Raw genomic sequence first — 24,078 nt, 5'->3', positions numbered from 1 at the left:
TTGCACAAGTAGAAGGTAAAACATTGGCACAGAGTTGCAAATGACAGGGAAATAGCTGAGGCAAAGGGCTCTGGTTGGGACTGAGGGAAAGAGCATTCAGGTTTGGGCTACCTTCTATGATGTCATAACATTAACAGCCATTCTGAGTAAGTGCAGGTGCAGATATGGCTGTGTGGTTGAAAAGCGTACTTTGCAACCATGTGGTTTCAGATTAAGGCCTGCTGTATGGCACCTTGGGCAAGTGTATTCTACTGTACCACTAAGCCAACCAATGCTTTATGATTGTGTTAGTTTGTTTACATCACTATAACTTAACAGTCTGGCAAAAGACATTGATAGAATAAATATCAGACTTAGAAAACAAATAGTGACTGAGGTTGATTTGTTTGGTTAAACCTTTGAAGGCAGTACCCCAGCATGACTGCAATCCAGTTACTAAAACTGGTAAAAAAAAAAAAAAGGTACGCATGTGTTTCAGTAAGGGATAGCCAAATTAAATTCAGATTGGACAAAATTACCTTGCCTTGTATAGACCAAGTAAAGTCAATTTAGCAAATGGTTAAGGTAGACTTAACCATTTCATTGTCAAAATAAAGTTCTAACATCTTACCAGCATTACTTAAATCTTTGAATGTCACTAACCTAGCATCACTATATTCCAATAACTGAAACTAATGAAAGAATACAAGCATACACTAACATTAAAGAGCAGTGAATGAATTGTTGAGTCAATACGCTTGTGGATATTGGTGTTTGTTCCTGTCTGTTCCCTGTCAGAGAATCCATGACATGTATAGCAAATATTATTTACTTAACAACAGTGTATAAGTAGTTCCATGTAGGTTAATATTATTGTTCTTGTTGTTCTTGTTATTATTTAACTCAGACCAGCTCTGATCAATCAAACCTTTGATCTAAAGCATTTCATTTTGCGTGTGTGTGTGTGTGTGTTTACAGCCAATCAAAAGAAGATTCATAGGTCACTTAAACTGATAGAAATAACAATGAAATCTCCCTCGTGTCACATTCTACCAATATCATAATTGTTATCATCATTCAACAGTCACTTTCCTATGCTTACATCGGTCACAGAATTTGTTGACACAGATTTTCTACAGCCAGATGCTCTTCCTGTCACCAATCCTCATTCTTAAGCAAGCTAGTATTTTCCTTTATCTTGACATATTTGCAATGAAGACCAGAAACAAACGACCTCACTTCTATGATGACAATGCTCATTTGCAACAATCAGTTGATGTCTAGACAAGGATACACACAAGCATACACATAATATTGCAGGCATAGTAGTGTGGTAAGAAGATTGTTTTCCAATGACAAGGTTCTAGGATCAGTCTCATTGTGTGGCAAGTGTTTTCTACTGTCACTCCATGCCAACAAAAGCCTTGAGTGGATTTGGTACAGAGAAACCGAAAGAAGCTCATTGTGCATGTATGTATGTGTGTGTGCTTGCATGCATGTGTGCTGCATGTGTGTATGTGTGTGTCTGTGTTTGTCCTCCACCACTGCTTGACAATCGTAGTTGGTTTGTTTACGAACCTGTAACTTAGCACATCAGCAAAAGTGATTGATAGAATAAGCGCCAGATTTTTTTTTAAAATGTATTGGGACCAATTTATTCCACTGAAGCAGTCAACCCAACATAGCCGCAGTCCTATGACTAAAACGAGTAAATGATAAAAGATATATTTATACAACAGGCTCCTTTTAGTTTCCATTAACCAAAATCACTCACATGGCTTTGGTCAGCCCAGAGCTGTGGTAGAAGATGCTGCACAGTCTGAATCTGAGACAACATAGTTGAGAAGCAAGCCTTTGAATCACAGATTAGTGATACAATAGTATAAAATTCATTATAAAAGTAATAATTTTTAAGTGGTTTGACGATTTGGCATCTATTTTCAGTATAGGCATAGTCTCTTCTATGGCCTTAATTATGATTGTATTTTATACTATTATAAATCTCTCTCTCTCTCTACACATATATATATATATATATATATATATATATTTTGTATATATGTAAATGCTTATATATATATATATATATGTGGGGGGTGTATTTACATGTATATTATATATATATATATATATATATACACACACACACATTCATACACATACACACGCACGTAAAAACATGCACACACAAATGAGCTTCTTTCAGTTTCTATTTACTTAATCTGCTCATGAGATTTTGGTTGACCTAGGGGCTATAGTAAACAACACTTGCCCAAGGTACCATGTGGTGGGATTGAACCTAAAACCAAGTGAATTGGGCAGTAGACTTCTCAACCACATAGCCATGCTTTCATTAAATTTCAGAATACTGAAATCTGTGTAGAAGATCATTATTAACTTAATATTATTCACACTGTTCTATATGCCTAGCATATAACATCCAATTGAATTTTTCACTTGTGGCAGACAGCCTGTTTCTTGAAAACCTTTCAGAATTTTTAAGAAATCACATTTAGCAGATGTAAAAGAATATGTAAGAAAACTGTAATATTTACCATTAAGAAATTTTTATTTAATAGCTTTCAAATGAAAGTCTTATATAGACCATTATGAGTAAGATGTACACACACACACACACACACACACAAGCAAATAAATGAACACTGTATTGCATTTCAACAATGTACACATGCTGTTATGATGCAGATTAACAAGGAAATGAACAGCATGTAATATTTTGAGAAATATATATATATAAACCATTATAACAAAGAACAGCAAGGATTGAGACAGAGTGTGGTGCACAGAAATATATATAAACTATTAGCAAGAAGATAGATAAGGTGTGATATTTAGAGGTTTATATAAACCATTATAAAATGTACAGAAACTCACAGACCATTGATGTAATAGTAAGATTTTGGTATTCAAATGGATGGATGGATGTTTGTATGTATGTATGTTTGGAGATATATATTATATATATATGTATATATATATATATATATATATATATATATATACACACATATATCCATATATATATATATATATATATATACACATACATCCTTTAAGTTTTTTTTCGAGAAACATTTTGAATATACATACAAAAGCTCCTATTCTATTATATTGGCTACAGCCTAATGATGCCAACTGGTGATGTGTGTGTGTGTGTGTGTGTGTGTGTGTGCATGTGCGTGTATGTGTGTGTATTGTCCCACTCATAACAGCATGGAAGGCAGACATTAAATGATGATGATGATGATGATGATGATATATATATATATATATATATATATATATATATATATATAATATATGGATGCAAGCATAACTATATGAATATGGGGGTAGATTTGTTACCACATGGTCCCAAATTCTCATAGAGTGGCACCTTGGGCAAATATCTTCTACTGTAAGTTTTGACCAGTCAATGCTTTGAGACTGGATTTGGTAAACAGAAACTGTTTGTCTGTGTGATTGTTTACATTTGCACTTCTCCAAAAATTTCTGTGCTTCAAGCAGCAATATGTTGTCATTACTATTCCCACAAGTTAAAGATATGTGAAAGAAGTGATCTCTTATTCAAGTAATAATTAAGGGCTTGTGACAGGAAGAGCATCCATCCCTAAAACGATGTCTTGGTGAGATATTCATTTAAACCATAACAGAAGTGAAACATTGTCATAAAAATAAATGTTATATATCAAAAGGATGATAATGGTTTCAGTAAACCTATTACATTGTCGTGAAGGTGCATGGCTCAGTGGCTCAAATGTCAGGCTCACAATCATGAGGTATAAGTTTGCTTCCCAGACCAGGTTGTGTGTTGAGTTCATGAACAAGACACTCTATTTCATGTTACTCCAGTTCACTCAGCTGTAGAAATGAGTTGTGGCAGCACTGGTACCAAGCTGTACCAGCCTTTGCTTTTCCCTTGAATAACATCAGTGGTGTGGAGAGGGGAGGCTAGTGTGCATGAGTGACCACTGGCATTCCACAAACAACCTTGTCCAGACTTGTGTCTTGGAGGGTAACTTTCTATCTACAATCCCACGGTCTTTCATGATCGAAGGAGGTCTTTATTACATTTGCTATGTTTGGTAGCATATATATATATATATATATATATAATCTTTTAGAAAATGATTAAAATATTTAAACTGACAGTTTATTACAAGAGTTTACTTTCACAATTAGGGACTCATTTTTCAAACTGTCTGAATGATTGACTGAGAAAATATGAGAAATGAAGTTAGAATTTATAAGGTGAATATGAACAAATAAGAGAATTTCATTTATTTTACAAAGAAAATTTCGAGATTATAAAACTGACATGTCAGCCACAGATGCTGCTTTAATTTTATCTTATTTAGGTATCTGGTTTGTATTTGAAATGCTCACTTCGTAACCTCAGTGTTAGGTTCATAGTGGTCTCATCCATTACCATGAAAATTTATGTAAAATATCTTAATTTTCTTTCTTTCGTCTGTCTAGTTGGAAAATAACTAGTTCTATTGCATAAATGTGTTTTCTATTAAGACAGGCTTACATTAGTTAAATATCAAACTTCCAATAGTTAAATACCAAATTTGTAGAAATGTCTGACTAAAATAGAATGTAACCATTGTTAAGAAAAGAAAAAGAAATTGTGCAATCATACATGTTCTTTGAAACTATTTCTCTGAAGACAGATAAACTTTTAGAAAATCAAAACAAAGAACAAGTTTTCACATTGTTTAAAGTCAGTTCATTTTACTTAAACTTCTAATTTCTTTCAAGAATGAATGAATGTCACACATTCTCCTTTCTTTTTGTGATAAAATTCTTTATTTTATGTCAGAGTTACTGAGTCTGATACACAGCTTCAATGTAGCAATTTCACTTCACTTATGTTAAATGGGCATTACAATAATCATGTGTATAGTTTCTGAAGTCAGTAGGTCTAATTAATCACTCGTTCATTCCATTCCTAATCAGTGATTAGGAATGGAGGGAAATTTCTGAGCTGCTCCTTTCTATTTAATGTCTATTTAATGGTTGTTTCATCTATCTTTTCAGTGCAAATTTAACAAATAAAACCAATGTTGATGAAGCAGAAGAGAAAGTTGCTGAAGAGAAGTGTGAGGTTCCCCATGAATTTAGCCATGGAAATGAAGATGATGAAGACAGTGACAGTGATTATGACCTTGATCTTGATTCTTACCAACCAATTTGTCCTATCAATAATGATCATGAGGTCAGTTTACTGACGCCCAAAATCTCTAATGTCAGTCTGCATCAGTTACAGTGTATGCATCATGGAAGTACAATGGTGAGGCATGAACTTGATACAAACCGTTCTGTTGTTGTTTGTCTCAAACTTGAAAGTGACAATAGAACACTTACTTGGCAGAAACCTTCCTGGAGTGCTCTGAGAGGGAGCCCTTCTCCACCAGATTACACTCTGAAATCAGACTTTGATTTATCTTCATCTAATACAATATCTCTACGTTATAATACAGACGATGATGTGATGGAAGGACTTGAAGAAGGTTTCATTGATATAAATATCATAAAAGATGTGTATTTGGGTGCTGATATTGCTGATTTTGCAGCTATTGGTAAACGATATGGTTTAGGTAATTTTGTGCCAGAGAAAAATTGCCTTTGTCTAGTTTATGGCTATAATATAACGGAAAACAAACTGATTTATTTCATAGCACCAGATATGGTGGCCAAAATATGGTTTCAAGGTTTACAGAGTCTTGTGAAAGCAGCAACTAAAGTCAAGAACCAAACTGACAAAAGAGGTCAGTGGCTAAAGACACAGTACCTTCAGCTGTATTATGAGAATGATAAATGCCAGGGACCAACACCAGCAGAAGCAATAAGGGTAAGTCATACATATATGATATAAATATTATTGATTACAGTCATCATCATCACCATCATCGTTTAATGTCCTCTCTCCGTGCTGGCACAGGTTGGACAGATTGACATTGAGCTTGCTAGCTGGGAGTTGTCCAGACTCCAACTGTCTGTTGTGGCATAGTTTCTATGGTTGGATGGCCTTCCTAATGCCAACCACTTAGAAGAGTGTGTTGGGTGCTTTTTATGTGCCACAGACACAGATGCGTTTGTGTAGCACCAGCACAGGTGTGTTAACGCAACACCAGCATGGGTGCTTTTTAAGTGGCACTCGCACCTGAAAGGAAGACATGTCCTATCAAGACATGTATGACATGTATGTGTGGAAGACATGTCTTATCAAGTACAACAAATTTCCACATCTCCCGAGGCCCTCAGTGATGCCCAGAGTCTGAAGATCCTGATGATTATTATTAGCAATAAGCTGGAAAAATTACAGCATTGCAGAAAAGGCTTTATGGTATTTCTCACACCCTTTATGTTCTGTGTTCAATTCCTACCAGGATTGATAAAATAAAGTAACAGTGAAGCACCAGACTCAATGGTATAGACTAGGCCATTCCTATCAAAATTTGCTGGCTTTGTGACAAAAGTACAAACTATTATTGTTGTTGTTACTGTTTATTTGTTCCAGTTTATAATCAGAGTTATAATCAGTTTATAATTCTTTATACTCAGTTTATAATTCTTTATAATCAGAGTTCAAATCCCACCATCAACTTTGCTTTCATCCTTTGAGGGTTGATAAATTAAGTTCCGGTCAAGTAGTGGGGTTGATATGATCAGCTAACCACCTTCCCTCAAAACTATGGCCTCCTGCTGCTGCTCCTCCTCCTCCTCCTCCTGCTGCCCCTCTTCCTCCCCCTCATCATCATCATCGTCCTCCTCCTCATCATCATCGTCCTCCTCCTCATCATCATCGTCCTCCTCCTCATCATCATCGTCCTCCTCCTCCTCCTCCTCATCATCATCCTCCTTCTCCTCCTCATCATCGTCATCATCATCATCACCCCTCCCCTCCTCCCCCTCCTAATAATAATAATAATAATAATAATAATTATTATTATTATTATTATTATTATTATTATTGAGTGAGAGAGCAGGGCATGCCATCAAAGTGACACTGGGGTAAAATATACGAAGCCCATTGTACCCATCATGATTACCCGTCTGATAAGGGTACACCAGGCACATACATCACAACCATATGTGCACAACATGGTGATCTCATATCAAGATAAACAGTGCATGACCTCGCAGGTGGGGCCCAGTTAGAATTTTCTTCAGGTCGAGTAGCCTATACCGCTCAAAAGGTCGCTGAATAAGGTTTGTTTAAGGGTGTTGAGCAAAACACCCATGTTTCCAAAGGTGAATTATTCAAACCCCAAAGAATTTCTCTCAACACATGGCTGTGATGCTCCCCCACTACTTCTGCTCATGATCAGATATGCACATATCGTCAGCCACCAAGGGACATGCTCAACTGGTTAAGATCAAACAACTGACAAGCAAATCTGTGGTACTAAGCAGAATATTTGCTGTAGCCCATCTTTTATACCAAGACAAAACAATGTACATGATAACACTTATTATTATTATTATTATTATTATTATCATTATCATCATCATCATTATTATTATTATTATTATTATTATTATTATTATGATTGCTATTATTATTCAAGGCAGCATTCTGGCAGAATCATTAACATGCCAAGCAAAATACTTAGCGACATTTTGTTCAACTAACAGAATTAGGATGACAGAATCGTTACCATGCCAGGAAAGATGCTTAGCAGTATTTCTTACCTTCTAAGTTCAAATTCTACTGAGATTGATGTTGCCCTTCATCATTTGATAAAATAAGAACCAGTTGAGCCCTAGGGTCAATATAATCGACTAACTCGCTTCCCTGAAATTGCTGACCATATTCCAAATTTTGAAACCAATATTATTATTATTCCACTGTGGTCAACTTCGCCTTTTATCCTTTCAGAGTTGATAAAAGAAATCCCAGTTGGACACTATGATACTGAATTCATTAATACTGAAATACAGAATGTAAATGATGGTATAAGTAACAGCAACAACTTTTGTACACACATACACACAAACATATCTCTTGTGAAAATATAAACGAAACCAATTCTGAAAGTGACAGTTTTGCCTCAGTAACTAGTTTAATAAAAGAAAAATCTACAGATGAAATTATACACTAGTAAATTTTCCAAAATATTTGATTTTGACAGAATTATGCAAAACAGGATTAATTATCCTAACCTGATGAATACATCCAAGAAGAAAGGTTACATGTTTATATTCATTAGAAAATAGCAATGGCTTTCATTTTGCCTTAGAAAAGAAGTTGAAGGTGGAACTATCCAACAAGGCAAAACATATGAGACCATCTACTTATTATTAAGCACCATGGGTACAGTTAAAAGGCAAACCAAAATTGCAACCTCACATTCATATTAATATACTTTAAGCCCAAAGAAACATGAAGATGAAGGTCACTAGGCAATGGTATTGATCCCTGGCTCATTGTCACTCTTGTATTGCAGTATAGGTGAATGCTTAGAGCAAAGTTAATGATGTAAGATGTGAGATTGGTGATGTATAAGAATGAACCTACAAGTCTCAATGACTCTGCTGAAAACTAAAGATTCATTCCAGGGTTGTGTCCAGTTGAGGTCATGAAAATTAAAGTCATAAAATTGGTGGTGCAGGGCTAAAAGCTTAGTTGTTACAGCTGATGTAGCAAGAATCATTTGAGAGCTTTTTGATCTAAGTAGAAAGAGAAATAAAGGAGAAGAAAAGGTAACAGACAGCAGCAAGCCCTAACTACAACTTTAGGAACTCTAATACCAGCAGCATTCACATCACTGGCTGTAGATTCAAGGGTAGCCAGATAACCTGTCTTGTCTTTGGTCCCAGAAGTGAATGAGGACACTTGGTAGTACTGAGCTAGAGGAGATAGACAAGATCAAGAAGGGCAAACTTTGAAAGAAAAACAAATGAATGAAAATGGACCCAAAGAGAAAAAAAAAATCAAATCAAAAGGGAAAGTAACAGAAAAAGTTAGAGCTCAATGAAACCAACATGGTTATCATATTACACCTCATAAAAAATGAGTAACAAATGGATGAACCAAATGAATTACAAAAACATTTTGGAAAACAACATGTGCAAATATGTCAAAATGTGAGATTACACATGTCAGAGAGGAGCTGCTTAAAAGAATAATTTTCCGTGTGTAATAAATACTACATGCAAAATACACCAATCATGTAGGCCCTTTCTTGTTCATATTGACACCTGAGTTGCTTGCAGACCTTGTCAGTACTTAGATTGAGTGTTTGCTGAATAAATATGATCAGAATCATGGTATGTTTTAACCCAATATATGTGACCCTAATAATATTTAATGATATGTTGTTTTGATTATTGAAGGTCTTTCAATTTCTTTTCTATTTGTTATGTCTTTATCAAACTTTTTTAGGCCATCTGTAAAACGTTTTGGGTATAGGAAACAGTTTTTCCATTTTCAGCTATCAATCATGGTTATTTCTCTGGGCGTATATCAGTAGAAAATATTGTAACTAAACCCAGCTGTTTCTCAGCATTGTTAATGTTTGAAGTATAGGTTATTAGATCATTTCCAAAGAAATTATGGATTATATCAGTGTCCTCTGTGTGTGTGAGTGAGTGTGTATGTACGTAAAGATTTACAAGTTTGAATAATATAAGGACTGACAAATGTAATCCATAAACTCATCAAGAAGTACTTCAACATCTTATATGTCCCTCTCATGATCCATAATAGACAGTTGTTCCTTATTTAGGAGGGAGAGTCTACTTGAACAACTATCAAATTCTATAAGCACTAACATACCTCCTTTTGTAGAGAAATCTCTTCTACAAAGCCAGCCATATAACTAGACTTTGGGAAGAAATTCTTGCTCCATTAATATACAGCTAATCATTGCTTGAATTGAACAGAACCATTTCTACTTTATGTCTACTTCAAATATAACAAGAATTGGGCATCCCAAATAAGGGAGGTAACTCTTGTTGTCCACAAGAATAATGTAGTTTAATTCAAATTTTTTGTGTAAAGTCCAATGTTAATCGAAGCTTCAGACAGCAGCTACAAGTAAGCTTTCCTCTTATCCCGCTAAAATCAAACTACAATCGCTTTTTTTTAATCCTTCATTTTTTTTTTTTTTTGAATGAAATAATGAGCAGAATAAAGGGGAATGAGTGATATGCAAACATGCCAACACCCAGTTTCCGGTTTAATGATATTACAGGGTGTTTGGGCTAAAATTGATAATATTTTATGTCCTCTTTTATCAGGAACAGCTTGATGTATTGGTGAACAGTTTACAGTGTTCAAGAGCATAAAGATCAAATTTGTAGTTGAGAAAAGGTTAGCTGATATGGAGGACTAGAAGTCATCGGAATATTAGAAACGAGCTACCTGCATCATGATGATTCACACTAGCTATAAAAACGCCAGCATCATGACTGCTGTTCAATGCTCTGTGAATACTGTAAAGAATGCAAGATGTGACATGAACAGCTGCAATGGAGATTAAGAAGCCTTGGCCAGCTGGAAGGGACACAGCAGGTTTCTGGCAGCATTCATATGTCGGAATTCATCCCCACATCTTAGAACAAAGCCTTAGCCTCAATTCAGATGGTTATGTGAAGCTGCTGGAGACTGCCCTGGCTGGAGAGCATTGCTGTTGGAAGGCCATATGTATGGGAGTAGGATCCAGCTCCTTGCCAATACCTCTGAAAAGAGGGAGAAGTGGTTGTTGGAGGATTTCTACAACTTCACCAGCCCCAATTTCTGGTCTCATTATTCCCCTGATTGTGAGCCTATAGATTTACTATGTGTGAAGCACAATTGAGAAAGACACCAACTGCTCTATCTGCAACACTAAGGCCAAGCTGGTGACCATGATAAAGGAGATATTCAAAGATCTTCCCAGGGACAAAGTGTGGGATGCATGCACCAGGTTCCAGGGCTGTCTTGAGGCTGTGGTTGAAGCTGAGGACAAATAATTTGAATAAAATGTTATCTCATTGCAATAATCTAGTTGATCATTTTTGATTTTTCAAAATCCTTTTATTTTTTAGGGAATATTTTGTTTTCTTTTCTTTTATGTAAACTGTCAAATTTAGCCTGAACACCCTACATTTATTATAGTAAAGGTTAAGTTCAATACAACTGATATTTATGAATTTAAGTATATGTTATAAAAAATACTTCCCATCAGATCCTGTTTTCATATTCCTTTGGTTCTCCTTTATATTTTAACTTGTTGAAAGCAACACTAATAGTTGTTTATTGTCATCATGTCACATAGACCATTTTGCAATTAAATTGCAGCACATTCTTTAGTCGAGAAATTATTAGACTATTCAGCTTGAAATGATTGCCCGATATTTGCTGCCTATTTTCTTATTTCCTGTCAATTCTTCTCAAGAAATGAAGTGGATGTTTGTGACATCAGGAGATCTTTTCCTAAGCCATATAAAAATTATTCATGATAGATAAGGGAAAATATCCAGCCACATCACTTATGATTTACTGTATAGTTTCAAATATAATGGATTCCACTAAGATGAATGGAAGCTAGAAGATATGCTCAAGTTATAATAACTATGGTTATGTGGAGGAAAGTATGCTCAATGTGAAGAATATCAAAAATGTCAATATATACAGTCAAAGTAAAAAGTAATTGATGACTAATAACTTTAAACATGTTTCTTCCTTATGCAAGGAATTTCAGCACAGGTATAGACTCACTGAAATAACCCTAAGTAAATGATATTCTGGTTATGTAAACAATATAAGCACCTCCTCTTTTACTTCAAGATTAATATCAACAATTTATAGATAGGTTTTCTTAAATGGAAAAAAATTATATAAATGTCGGTGTCGTCATTGTTTAACACAGGTCTGATAAAGTTCACCAATGTTCAATAATATATGTACAGATAAATATGCATGGTTATATGGTTAAGAAGTTCATTTTAAAACCATGTGGCTTTGGGTTCAGTCCCATTGCATGATGTCTTGTTAAATGTCTTCTATTGTCCCAGGCCAACCAGTAGCTTGTGAGTGTGTTATGTACAAAGCCCATTACTTACACATATATACATGAATGTGTGTATGTATGTGTGTGTGTTAACAAATGTGTATGTGTATGTGTGTGCATGCATGTGTCGACATGAATGTTTATATTTTATTCTTTACATGGAAATCACTGAGCTATGGGTTGTTAGATTTGTTAACATTTCTCTATTAACAAATCCTTCTCAAGCTCAGCACTTTCAAAGAAAACTGAAATGAAAATTTCCTCACTTGACTGTAAAATAAGTAACAGTTAGCAAGAGGAAAGGCATCCGGCAGTAAAACAGTGCTGTAATAATATATACTTGTCTAACCCGTGTTAACATTAAAAAATGGATGTAAAACCAACAAGCAAATGATATAATTTGTGTCTATATCTTAATGTAGAAGTTGTCATAGATCAAACTGGCTTCAGTTACTCAAACACAGAGACTTCATTATTTTGTTAAGGTCATTTCTACAGAAATTATAGCCAACACTGAATTTTTTGCTACAATGTTTCATATCAAGATGTCAGATGTAAACAAACAATGAGAAGTGTCAGGAGATCCAAAGGTGATGAGGGAGACTGAAGGTGAAGAGGGAGACTGAAAATGATATGGACAGAAGCTGGTGAAAGTTGATGGCTGAATATTCAAAGGAGAGAACAAAGGACTGCAACAAAGCAAGTGACCACAAAGCAAGTGACCACAAAGAAGATATACTTTATAGTATATTACTAGCTGGCCCCGTGCCATCAAAAATGATGGCTAACTGTAGCATTTTATCTATACTATATATAAAACAGAGATGTGTGTGTAATCGCTTTTCACGTGAAATCGACTTCACCAAATGCTTCCATACTTGTAATGCATGAATAATTTGACCTCGGATAAATCTTAGGCTCTTCATTAGATTTTTTAAATTAAAAATAAATAATATTGCTTTATATTTAAGATTCACTTCTTTAAAAAGGTTCCTCAATGTCAACTTCCGGTATTGACGTAACAACCGCAAAAAGCTTTCACTCTCTATTTTGTGTGTGAGTGTGTGTGTGAGTGTGTATGAGAGAGAGAGAGAGAGAGAAAGTAAATACTACATACACACCGCTCTCTCACTCTGTCTCACACACATACACACACATTCTGTCTCTTACAAACACACACATACATAAATGTATACAAACATATTTACAAAGACACACGTGTGTATGCGCGCGCATGCGTGTTTGTAAGAGACAGAGTGTGAGTGAGTCAAGGGCTGTGTTGTCATATGCATACATCGAAAGATGTATGTATATTTATGCATGTACGTATACATGACAACAAACCTCTCTCTCTCACTCACACTCTGTCTCTTACAAACACGTTGTCATATGCATACATCCAAAGATGTATGTATATTTATGCATGTACGTATACATGACAACAAACCTCTCTCTCTCACTCACACTCTGTCTCTTACAAACACACACGTACATAAATGTATACAAACATATTTACAAAGACAGACGTGTGTATGCGCGCCCAAGCGTGCGTGCGTGGGGGCTCCACACTCGCCATTTATTTCAATTACTCTTGTGAGGATATTCACGTAAATCATTTTTTTCATTTAATCCCCATTTTAATTTTCGTAAAAGTTTCCAAGTACCAATGAGGCTTTTTGGCACATCTTCATTTTCCCCATTCATGAGAGGCGCCCAGCCATCATTCATCTGAGAGTCCATCTACAGAATGTCCTCAAATTTTTATACAGCATATTTTGCCTTTTTTTCTTCAAGTATATAAGCAACAATTTCATTCCCGAGCAACGCCGGGTGCCTCTGCTAGTATATAAATATGGATGGCAAATCAAATTAATACACTTGTCAATGTTATCTAGTGGTTGTCTTTTGAGATGTGACATTGATCATTATTTGTTACTGAAAGACCACTGGTTCACACATACAACAATTCACATACTTCCCTTGTACAGGCACACATATACTCACACAGAGTTGAAATGCTGTTTGATTTTTCTTTTCAGCATTAAATGTTCACCATCTCACTTCCATTGCACACACACACACACACACACACACACACACACACACACACATAGATTTGAAACGCTCCCACTACCAATTTGCCATCACCCCGTCCTTACTCATTCATATGTTGTAACGGAGAAAAACACAAGAGTATTTTTATAGTAGATGGTTGCATAACGAAATACCACATGCCTACAATTCATTACAGAGACTTCGATTTTATAGCTGACAAGGTACAATTTCAACAGTCATAGGAGAGACATATAATTAAATGAATCTCCTCATCTGACTATTACTTGTTCATATTCTACAGGATGCAAAGGAGATAAAAGACAAAAATCTACAAAGTGTTTTGAACTCAAAATATAAAGAGACATGTAAATACTCCAATGTATTAAGTGATCTGAAGTCCAACTGATTCAACAACTTATGATCAACATGGTCACTTGCTTTGTGGTCACTAGCTTTGTGGTCACTTGCTTTGTTCTATCCTTTGCATATTCAATGATCAGCTTTCACCACTTGCAGTCCATTTCATTCTCAGTCCTCCTCTTTCTCACCACAGCTCCCATCACAGCAATCAGCTTTCACCACCTTCTGTCCTTTGGATTCGCTAACATTTTTTTCTGAAAATGAGATGGGATGGTCATAATTGAAATGCTTTGACTTGGGGGTTAAAAACAAAAAATAACAGCAACTCACTGGCCTACAATGAATTTACATATATTTACATTAAGAATAGTTATTTTTAATAACTATATGGAGAGGTGCAGGCCTGTACATAGTTTTATTCCAGGCTTAGTCCCACTGTGTGGCATCTACAATAGTCCTGGGTCAGCCAAAGGCTTGTGGGTGAATTTGGTTGACAGATATTGAAAGAAGCCCATTTTGTGTATGTGCAGGTATGTACATACACACATTACGTGTGGGTGTGTCATCATCACCATCATCATCGTCATCGCCATCCTCATCCTCCTCATCATCATCATCATTATCATTCAACATCCATTTTCCATGCCTGCATGGGTTGAACAGTTTGACCAGAGCTGGTATGGCCAGAGGCCACACCAGGCTCCATTATCTGTTCTAACATGGTTTCTATGGCTGGATGCCAACCACTCCACTAAGTGCACTGGGGACATTTTATGTGGTACCAGCACCAGTGCTACCAATGTGACACCAGCAAAAGTGCATTTTATGCGGTACCAGCACCAGCATCAATTTTGCTGCGGTTGATGGATCTTGAAAACAGCAATGCACCAGATATCTCAGTCCTTTGTCATTTCCTTCATAAAAGTCAGTGTCTTGAGATCATCCTTTAGTGTTTCAACCCATGTCTTCTTGGGTCTCCCGCTTCTACAAATTCCATCCACTTTAAGTGATCAGCCCTTCTCTATACAACTGTCCACATCCATATACATCATATAACCAAACCAGCACAGTCTTCTCTTTTGCACAATCCATCTAATTCCTTTTATACCCAACTTTTCTCTTAATACACTAGCACTCTGTTGCATACATATACTGGCATTGCACATCCGGCAGAGCATATTAGCTTCCTTCCTCACTCCTCTCTATGTGTGTGTGTGTGTGTGTGTTTGTTGGTACCCCCTCATCTTGACATGATACGATAGTTGTCAGTGTTACTATCATACAAATACTGTCATTCATTTTTAATCTTCCACAGTAACATATCTGATTATGGAGAAATGTTTATTACCTTACTTGGAAACAGGGAGGGTTGGCAACAGTACTAATGATAATGAATACCAAATGTTATTGAAAATGTTCAGTTTCAAATCCACACTGCATAGGCTACCAGAGAACTGAGTATAAGGTCAAATTGTTAATGTTTCTATCAAGGTTTAATCTCACAGGGGTAACCAAACTCAATAACTCGCTAATTTGAGTTAATCACTCAGCAGTTTACCAATACCATTCGGTTATTACTCAAAGCTGTGAGCCATTTCATTAGGCAAGAGAGAGCAAGAGAGATTATCAAATACTGAAATATACAGGGAAGCATTTAGTCCAGTCTGCTCCCAATTCTGAGATTGACTTGATGTTTAATGTAAATATGAATAATTGACGTGATTATCAACAGGCTGTTGATGGCTAGTTGATTGGCTACAGATGTTTAGTTGATGACTGCTGACAGAGTGATTGACTTGATAGTTAGTGTGGTCAACTGTTGGTGATTAATGTGATCATCCTGATAATTAGTGTGATTGACTGTTGATGGTTAAAGTGACTGACAGTTAATGATTAGAATGATTGATAGTTAATTAGAATGATTGACAGTTGATGATTAGATTGATGAACAGATGAGGATTAGTAAGATTGACAGTTGATGACTTACATAAATATTCACTGATGTTCTTATATAATTATTTTTTTGCTAGACGAAGGTCATTACTCATTATCATTGCTAATCAATGGAGATCAATATTTAGTTTAAACATCTAAAGGTTGGGTTAGTAAAGGAACACTTGGAATGGGACAATACATACCACAAATTTACAGTTCTGTGAGAGCAAGATTTAATAAAGTAGTTAGTGAGAGATTTTGTGAGTGTAACACAGAGGGATGAGAAGTGAAAGGACAGGTGAATGCATGGAGTGAAGTCAGGTGGAGGTTTGATTCACAGCTCGCAAGTTCAGAGGAACAAACGTAATTATAATACAAGTGTAATAACCAGATGCATGAACCAGCAGCATAGTTGTAGACCAGTGGTTCTTAACTTGCATAGTAGTGTCTCCTTGGGGACACTGTGAGCTCACAAAGTGGTGGCAAATGTAAAGAGGGCACTAGTGGGGGACACTATGTGTTTAGAGGGGTCATGTATTTTCTCAGAAATAAAATACTTAAATAAGGTAGAATACAATGTTTTCAATATGTTTTCACCAAAACAAAAATCTTTGTCAGTATTAGAATACGAGTAGGAAACATGAGCAATAATGTGTCAAGGACCAATATAATTTAACTATATATAATGCACAGGTATGTCAGTGTGATTAAAAAGATGGTTTTGCAACAATGTGGTTCCAGGTTCAGTCTCACATCATGGCACTTTGGACAAGAATTTTTCTCCTATAGCCACAAGCTGACTAATGGTAGAGAGAACCTGAAAGAAACCCATTGCATGTACATGTCTGGATAGGTGGCACTCAGTCAATTACAACAACAAGGGTTCCAGTTGGTCCAATCAACAGAACAGCTTGCTCATGAAATTAACATGCAAGTGGCTGAGCACTCCACAGTCACATGTACCCTTAGCATAGTTCCCAGGAAGATTCAGCATGACACAGAATGTTACACCAGACTGGCCCTTTGAAATACAGGTACATCTCGTTTTTACAAGCTGAGTAAACTGGAACAATGTGAAATAAAGTGTTTTGCTCAAGGACACAACATGCAGCCAGGAACCGAACTCATGACCTTATGATCATGAATAAAATACCTCAAACCACTAAGCCATGTGCCTTCACTACATGTATAGATGAATAAAAGATAAAATATCTGTAACATCATTTACAAGATCTGAATGCTGTGTCTCCTGCAAATTGTATAAGTATGCTAACCACAACACCAAAAGGATGTCACAACCCTTGGCTGGCTAAATTAACACAAATTAAGTTGCTACAATGACATACTAATGACAAGTCAATAGCAAATATCAGTTCACATAGTATTCAAGGTATAATATTGTATATAAAATATTATCAATGAATAAGATGGAAACATGTTCCTTGACATTGCATGATGGTTTTAGATGAGCATCATGTTTCAAATCTTTGATGAAAAACATGCCATACTATGGGGAAATATTATCTTGCTTGGTTATAGGTGAGGATTGGTGACAGGAGGAATATCCAGCCATATAAAATCTGCTTCAACAAATTCTGGCTGATGCATGCCAGTATGAAAAGGGAACATTATGATGATGATGATGATGAACTTGCCATCTTTAGTAATTTCTATAAAAATTTAATATAAGGAACACTAATTGGTCCATGCAACTATCTAAAAAGATGGAATAGAATTTGAAAAGTGGGTTATAAGCAACTGTGCAAAATTAGATTCTGTTTGATTAAAATAATCTATTTTTCCCATTCCTTCTTTCTTTTAGTGTTTTCTTTTCTTTTTTGTTTTTGCTTGGCAAAACCAGGGAAAGGGGCATTTTAAAATGTTATCCTGGGAAAGGGGGTACTTAACTACAGAGGGTTGAAACCCACCACCATAGGCAAATAGTTAGGTTGTAGTAGGTAGGTTAGGGAGTCTATCAATGAGCCAAGGGTGGATATGTAAGCCCAGGATGTGTGTGTGTGTGTGTGTGCGCGCAAGTAATCAATACTGTCTGTTGAGTATTAACACAATAAGCAATGAATTATTTCATATGACATGCTTTTGATTTAAATTTTAATAATTAATCTAACAATATCTCTGAGATATTTTATCACCTGTATTCTTTGAGATATTAAATCCACAAGACAATAGATATTTCATTATCTCATGTTTTAGCCTGATATTATTGGTTAAGTTTTAATTGACAAATTAATTCAAACAAGGAATATTTTGATAAATTACAAAATTACAGCATGGAATATTAATAGATTTTATGCATGGAAACATAACTAGTGTTGTTTCGAAAGAATTTTTAATGCTAAAAATATAAGCTGAAGAATGGGCTTTGGATTAGCATCCAATAAATCATCAATGGAAGCATGGTTGGAATATTAACAAAGCTAGAATAGATGAAACATCTTGTTTTCTCAATTTTAGCCGTTTTTGTTTAACCCCAGGTCAGCCCTGATCAAAGGCTTCCCAGCTGTTACCATTCTGTTTATTAGTTTTATTTTTTGTTGTTTTCAACCAGTGTGTGATTAATACTACCTTGTTTAAAGTGTTTGTCGTTTTCCTTAAGGAGGGTATGTAGTGATTTAGGGTGAGTTTGGCTGCTATTTCTTGCAAGTCTAGCAATGGGTACATGTGTGATAACACGCTATAGTCTTTTCTGCTCTAGGTACAAGGCCCGAAATTTTGGGGGAGGGGGTCAGTCAATTAGATCAACCCCAGTATACAACCGGTACTTAATTTATCGACCCTGAAAGGATGAAAAGCAAAGTTGACCTTGGCGGAATTTGAACTCAGATTGTAAAGACAGATGAAATACTCAGTGTGCTAAAGTTTCTGCCAGCTTGCTGTCTTGAATAACATGTTATATTAATTCACAATCTTACACTTTCTCGCTCTGTATATATATATATATATATATGTATGTATGTGTGTATGCATATACTATGTATAATATATACATGGATGTTAAATGATGATGATAATGACGGTCTAATCAGACACAATTGTCATTATACTTTCCAGCTGGATTCCCAAATTTGACTGAGATTATGAATATTGTCAAACCATATTGTTCTTGGTCTATCCTTTGGTTCTCCTATCAGTTGGCTTAAGATTCTGTCCTGCAATGACGGTTACTTCTGATTGTTCCTTAGGCAAGAAGTGCCTAGAGACTCTATTCTCACATCCCTTCCAGGAATAGAGGGTGGATGGATATATAATAGAGGGAATAGAGGGTGAATGGATGGATATATAAACATTTATATATATATATATATATATATATATATATATATATATATATATATATATATATATATATACATATATATATATATATATATATATATATATATACATATATATATATATATATAAGAATGCTCTGAACTGGCAGGATGTTATTTGTCCAGAATCTTTAGGTTCAGAGTTCAAATTTCACCAAGGTCAAATTTGTTTTCAGCTTTCTATAGTCAATAAGATGGCACTGGATTGTTAAAATGGTTAATGTTGGACAAAGTGCTTCATAGTATTTATTCCAGACATTTGTGGTTTATTGTTCTGTGACCTGATGGGAACCTCTTTGACATATAACTTTAAGTAATGGAAAAATTGTCAACTTTAACATCACAAACACAAACACACACACACACACACACACACACAAATACATATATACTGTTATCATCATCATTTCACAACGACTTTTCATCTAGCAAGAGTCACATGAGTGTTGCAGCCCAAATCATTTCTTATTGGTGGCACCCACCCCCATAGATAGCCTGGAGGGACAGGTCTCACTCTTATGTTCCACTTCCAACACAGTATATATATGACTGCATGCTCTCCCTAGCATCAAATACTGGGTGCATTTTATCATGATTCTAGCACTAGAGACATTGCCATATCCTTGGCAAAACTAAAAGTTCTCTTTGGTTCATTTCATTTCTCTTTAACCTGCACAAGTCATTCATGTTCAATGCCTGCATCTTACTACCATACATCTATGCATCTCAACCACACGAACATCATCACTTACTCTCAAATTGAAGCCCTTTGTTACTAGCAGAAGTATTAGCTTCCTGAACTTTTTTCACTTTTTGCCTATTCTATCTACTACAATTTCAGAACACCCACTTTCTCTACTTATTATAACCACTAGGTCACAAAATATATCAACTACTTCTAGTGAGCCTTCTATACAATTCAAGGAATTTAATCTGTGCATTGCTACTATAAACTCCTGTGCACCTGCTGCTTATGAACTCTACCTTCTCTGTCAGCATGCATGTGATCCAACTAAATCTTTTGTGTCCCATTATTTATGCTAGGTACACTGCATAGAATTTCCCCCTACTTCTTTTCTACATATTGAGCATAGTCTGATAGAAGCAAGCTCCTATTATCTTCTCTACTTACTAAACCTTTAATCTTCTTCTCTAAATCTTCTAAGTCATTAGAATACAGGAGTTCCCACAAGCATCTAGCCTTAAACTCTTCTTTTATTATCCAGAGGACAATAATAATTAAAGTGGGGATAGACCTCTTCCTGCACTCTGTACTCTTCATTAAGCTCAGTAATGACTCTCACCTTGCTATGTCTCTGTATATGTCTTAAATAGCTCTCTCGTGCTATTCATCCTTAGTGACCAACAGAATACAGAGCATGAAATTCTCAGTTTCTCTTTAAGCAGACAAATTATACATAATGGGGCTTACATTTAGTTAAGTATATCCCTTACAACTGTATCACTAGGAAGATGGATCAGTTGAACCTCTTCCTGGAACAAGGCTAATCTGCATTTCTTCGGATTCTGCTTTTAAATGATTGTAGTATAATTCTTTGTCTAACACTCATAAGTCTTTTTAATAACTTGATATCTCTGTATTGCCAGTCTGTAACACAACTCCTTTGCCCTTTTAGCAATTGATGATGATACACAAGTAGTTAAGTGGGTGCTTGTGTGTATGTACATATATATAAGGGAAATACAAGTGACACCATGACGAGGAGCTTGCAACACTAGCTCATACTCTGGAACAGAGAAGGCTCAAGAAACTCCATCAGCAGGGAAAGACAACAGCCCCAGTCAAGTTTGTGAAAGAAGGAGAAAAGCCAGTAAGAACAGCAAAAAGGATAAATAGCTTTCTACATGGGAGTTTAATCATGGGATATGAAAGTAAACGGGGAAAAAGGATGCAGTTTCCCCAGGTTATCCATACAACCTTGAGGCCTGATGTAGTTTTGTGGTCTGAAAAGACAAGGAAAATAATCTTGATTGAGCTTATAGTCCCATGGGAAGAAGGGTACGATCAGGCCTATGAATGGAATCATGCCAAGTATGAAAGCCTTCTGCAGGATTGTGGGAAGAAGAGATGGTGGTTATGGTTTTTCCCACTCGGGGTTCGATGTAGGGGATTGCCTATCTAGTCGATGTGGAGAATGCTTGCAGACATTGGAGGGGAAAAGATTGAAATGTTGCTGGGCACAGGATGGGAGAAGCAGCAGAAAGAGCTTCTTGCTGGTTATGGAGCAAGAGTGAGGAGTTAAGCTGGAAACCAGGAGGAGATGATGAGCAGTGATTTGGCAACCACTGCTGACCCAACAACAGGAGAGTGTTATGGTTCAGGATTGAAACATGAGGATTGTTGGATACCATCTGATGGCATCAGATCCTCCAGACCAAAGCTCCATTTGCTTTAGAGAGTGGATAAGAAGTACCTCCTTCTAGGAGTTATAAATAACAGACATATGTATATATATATATATATTATCTGAAGCATACAGTATTATTATATATCCATCATGGTCGATCTTACCAAACAGTTTCAACCTAGGGGTACAATGGATTGTCAGATAACAATCCAATGATATAACTCTACTCTCATCAGAGGTAGATGATATCGGAGGTAGCACAAAATCGTTTGGTAAGATCAGCCATGATGGATATATAATACTGTATACTTCAGATAATATACCCACTCTATTGAAAGCTATATGTGTGCATCTTTTACCTGAGTTATGGACTTCTAGATGACTTTAGTTTTAGGGAAAAGAACCAAGGTTCATGAACTCATCGATGAAAATCCACTGTCACATATAGAAAAATTAATAATTAAAAGCACAATAAATGAGTATAAGATAATACAAAGTAAATATCATAAGATATTTCCCTATATATTTTACCCTGTAAAACTTAATTTAATTTTGATTTTTTATAAATTGATTTTAATTGAGTTTTTACCTGTAATTTTGGATTTTGTCCCTAATATTATTATTATTATTATTATTATATATATATATATATATATATATATATATATATATATTGCTTCCTAACCACATAGTTCCAGGTTCAGTCCCACTGCATGGCACTTTGGGCAAGTATCTTCAACCCAGGCCAACCAAAGCCTTGTAAATGGATTTGGTAGATGGAAACAGGAAGAAGCCCATTATGTGTGTGTATGCGTGTGTGTCTTTGTGGCAGTGCTTGTCTCCCACCACCACTTAACAACCAGTGTTGGTTTGTTTATGTCCCTGCACTTTGTGGTTCTGCAAAGCACACTGATAGAATACCATGCTTAGCAAAGAAATGAAGTACTGGGATTGATTCATTTGACTAAAAGTTCTTCTAGGCACTGCCCCAGCATGGTCACAGTATAATGACTGAAACAAGTAAAAGATAAGGTATATATATATATATAGCACATGGCTCAGTGGTTAGAGCATCAGGTTTACACTCGTGAGGTTGTGAGTTCGACTCTCAGACCAAGGTGTGAGTTGTGTTTTTGAACAAGACACTTTATTTCATGTTGCTCCACTTCACTCAGGTGTAGAAATGGGCACTGCTGGTTTTTACAAACAGCCTTGCCGAAACTTGTGCTTTAGAGGGAAACATTTTAGGTGCAATCCTATGATTATACATGACCAAAGGGGGTCTTTACATATATATATTTATATATATTGAGAAAAAAGTTTGTCAAAATGTTAGAAAAAATTTTTTATTTCTTCATTATTATTATGAGCGCTTTGGTTCATTTCTCAAACTTATCAAATTAAATTTTGTGAATGTACAAACAGTACACTCTTTTACTTGTTTCAGTCATTTGACTGTGGCCATGCTGGAGCACCGCCTTTAGTCGAGCAAATCGACCCCAGGACTTATTCTTTGTAAGCCTAGTACTTATTCTATCACTCTCTTTTTTTCCGAACCACTAAGTTACGGGGATGTAAACACACCAGCATCGGTTGTCAAGTGATGTTGGGGGGGACAAACATAGACACACAAACATATACACACACATACATACATATATATATAAATATACATATATACGACGGGCTTCTTTCAGTTTCCGTATACCAAATCAACTCACAAGGCTTTGTTCATTTATGTAGAACAGATGTTTTTGGGGGGTTTTTTTTGAAGAGGAGAACTTTGTTTTTGGTTTTTGGGTGAGGTTCCATGACACCTAACACTCTATACACACACATATATATATATATATATATATACACACATACATACATAAGTACGTATGTACATACATGTGTGATACACACATACACATACGCACACACACACACACACAGACTTATATTCATAAATATATATCATTGTTACTGGTGAAGGCCAGTTTATAGGATTATATTATGAGTATATTTAGTGATAGT

The 24,078-nt window shown here is 35.7% G+C and overlaps 1 protein-coding gene across 7 annotated transcripts in view; it reads left to right on the top strand.

The window, feature by feature from the left end:
• Positions 1-24,078, top strand: part of LOC106874430 (1-phosphatidylinositol 4,5-bisphosphate phosphodiesterase epsilon-1) — a 1,217,386-nt gene that overhangs the window by 1,000,419 nt on the left and 192,889 nt on the right. For all 7 annotated transcript variants that reach the window (XM_089347149.1, XM_052978429.2, XM_052978428.2 and 4 more), the window contains one exon: positions 5,044-5,857. In XM_089347149.1, the coding sequence (XP_089203275.1) occupies positions 5,044-5,857 (814 nt within the window). The remainder of the gene's footprint in view (positions 1-5,043; positions 5,858-24,078) is intronic.

This window comes from Octopus bimaculoides, chromosome 2, assembly GCF_046866305.1.
Source record: "Octopus bimaculoides isolate indiv1 chromosome 2, ASM4686630v1, whole genome shotgun sequence".
NCBI classification, from domain to species: Eukaryota; Metazoa; Mollusca; class Cephalopoda; order Octopoda; family Octopodidae; genus Octopus; species Octopus bimaculoides.
Note: the sequence above shows the minus strand (reverse complement) of the source record. Positions and strands in the feature narration are given on the sequence as shown.